This window comes from Impatiens glandulifera, chromosome 8 (genome assembly GCF_907164915.1).
Source record: "Impatiens glandulifera chromosome 8, dImpGla2.1, whole genome shotgun sequence".
NCBI classification, from domain to species: domain Eukaryota; kingdom Viridiplantae; phylum Streptophyta; class Magnoliopsida; order Ericales; family Balsaminaceae; genus Impatiens; species Impatiens glandulifera.
The window spans coordinates 21,268,219-21,270,170 of record NC_061869.1 but is presented as its reverse complement, the minus strand read 5'-3'; the positions used below and the strand labels follow the sequence as shown (position 1 = coordinate 21,270,170).

The window sequence follows — 1,952 nt, the reverse complement described above, 5'->3', positions numbered from 1 at the left end:
TATAGATGTAATCTTTTGAACCTTCTCTTATGAAAGTATATAACTTTATTAGCCGATTAGTAGACTCAATGTCATTGAACTATTCTGCCATTTGTGTAAACAATTACACACTTTCACATAGAATTCCTTTTGATACATGTCAAACTCTCATAGTTGTGTCTGTTTTGTCCATGAAACACCAAATCAAGAGTTGTACTGACCATCACATAAATATCAGAAGCTTAGATTGAAAGTTTTATGTTGAACAAATAAAATTCATAAATGGATACTCTGATAGCATGATAAAATAAAGAGATAAGTTATTTCTTAATAAGTAACTTGGTGTTTAAAAAATCGTTAAGATAAAATCTCATTTCGTATAATTTTAACCAGTTTCAAATTATGAGGTTTGAAAAAAAAAATGTCCCAAATTTGACATTCGTAATTTACATAAACCATTTTTAAACAACATAATATTTTCATTTAAAAATAAACATAATTTGAATTCTTTCCAAGATCATATGACACAATTAATAAATCAAAATATTAAAATATTTTTATTTAAAAAAAATATAATTTATTTTATTATTATATATTAATACATTTTAAGTCTTTTTAAATTATATATTAAAATTGGAAACAGGTTAAGCACGTAATTCGCAAACACACTTAACTATTTAACTATTTAACTATGACATAAAATTCCTAAGTTCAATATTTTGTAGGGATTGTTTTCAGTACTGTTTATTTGGATTTATCACTCATGGTTGAATGAGAAATAAAATTATTTTTAGAATTGGTTCATTATTCTGCCTTAATTGTATATAGAAAATAGTACAATTGGATGATGACAAGTTTATTTTATTGCAGATATTAATAAAACATAGAACCGATGTTACAATAGATCAACAAACATTAAGACTGAAGAGTAATAAATCTTCTTATTCCTTATTCCAGCAACAATCATAACCAGACAGACGAGGAAAAACAAAAAGATACAATGGTAACTAGAAAAACACGAACAAACAGCAAAACCATGTAAGCAGGAATGATCATTAATTGGTAAAATCATGGAAGACGAGGGAATCTTGAGAAATCTGGCCGTCTGTGTTCAACAAATGATTTCCTCCCCTCATTACCTTCCTCAGTTCCATAAAACATAAGTGTTGCATTTCCTGCAAGCTCCTGCTCATACATATGAACAACCAATTACCTTCCTAAGTTCCAAACAATCAAATTTTTTATAAAGATTTCATTTAATGATGATTACCTGAATACCAGCATGTCCATCATCCGCTGCATTAATGGCCGATTTGATCACTCGAATTGCAGTTGGACTGTTTCTGTTGATTTCTCTGCACCATTTGATGGTTTCCTCTTCTAGTTTCTCCAACTAGATGGATCAAAGATACAAATTTTGATTATAAAGTTCGATAACTGGTGTTGATATATATAGTACTTACCGGGACAATAATGTTAACCAATCCCATCTTATCTGCTTCAATGGCATTGTAAAACCTTGCCAAGTACCACATTTCTCTAGCTTTTTTTGGTCCAATCTGCCCCCATTGATATATATATATAGTATCAATTATGGTTATTCTAGGATTTTAGATTAGCATTAGACATTGTACAATATTCCAGGTCATATAACTTACCAAACGGGACATGATGGTACTTCCATAACCAGCATCAAAGCTTCCAACCTGAAAAGAGCAGCCAATACAAGATTATATTCATATTAACACAATGAATAGAGGAGCTAGATAGTCAGGTATTTCATCCGGATGTGGCTCTCATGTTTGGATCCGGATTCAATTGAATTCTCCATTCACATCCCATATATGATTATAGAAATTGAAATGAGACTCGAGAAAAAGAGACACCTTTGGTCCAGTCTGACCGAAAATGGCATTATCAGCAGCAATAGTAATATCAGCACACATGTGCAATATATGTCCTCCTCCAATAGC

At 30.6% G+C, this 1,952-nt stretch overlaps 1 protein-coding gene across 1 annotated transcript; it reads right to left on the bottom strand.

Moving 5' to 3' along the window:
- Nucleotides 1-824: 824 nt before the first annotated feature.
- Nucleotides 825-1,946, bottom strand: LOC124912572 (1,4-dihydroxy-2-naphthoyl-CoA synthase, peroxisomal-like). The gene is made up of 5 exons (XM_047453211.1): nucleotides 1,866-1,946; nucleotides 1,638-1,685; nucleotides 1,443-1,538; nucleotides 1,250-1,372; nucleotides 825-1,164 (listed from the first exon to the last, which is right to left on the bottom strand). The coding sequence occupies exons 1-5, from the start codon at nucleotides 1,923-1,925 to the stop codon at nucleotides 1,048-1,050; spliced, it is 444 nt and encodes a 147-aa protein (XP_047309167.1). The 5' UTR covers nucleotides 1,926-1,946; the 3' UTR covers nucleotides 825-1,047.
- Between the last annotated feature and the right edge of the window lie 6 nt (nucleotides 1,947-1,952).

Bases quoted from the DNA above. Each gene is read 5' to 3' on its own strand.
- LOC124912572 (XM_047453211.1), bottom strand. From the start codon at position 1,925: ATGTGTGCTGATATTACTATTGCTGCTGATAATGCCATTTTCGGTCAG. The intron at 1,539-1,637 runs GTAAGTTATATG...CAATGGGGGCAG, and splicing joins GTACCATCATGTCCCGTTTG to ATTGGACCAAAAAAAGCTAG. The intron at 1,373-1,442 runs GTAAGTACTATA...TGATCCATCTAG, and splicing joins TGGTTAACATTATTGTCCCG to TTGGAGAAACTAGAAGAGGA.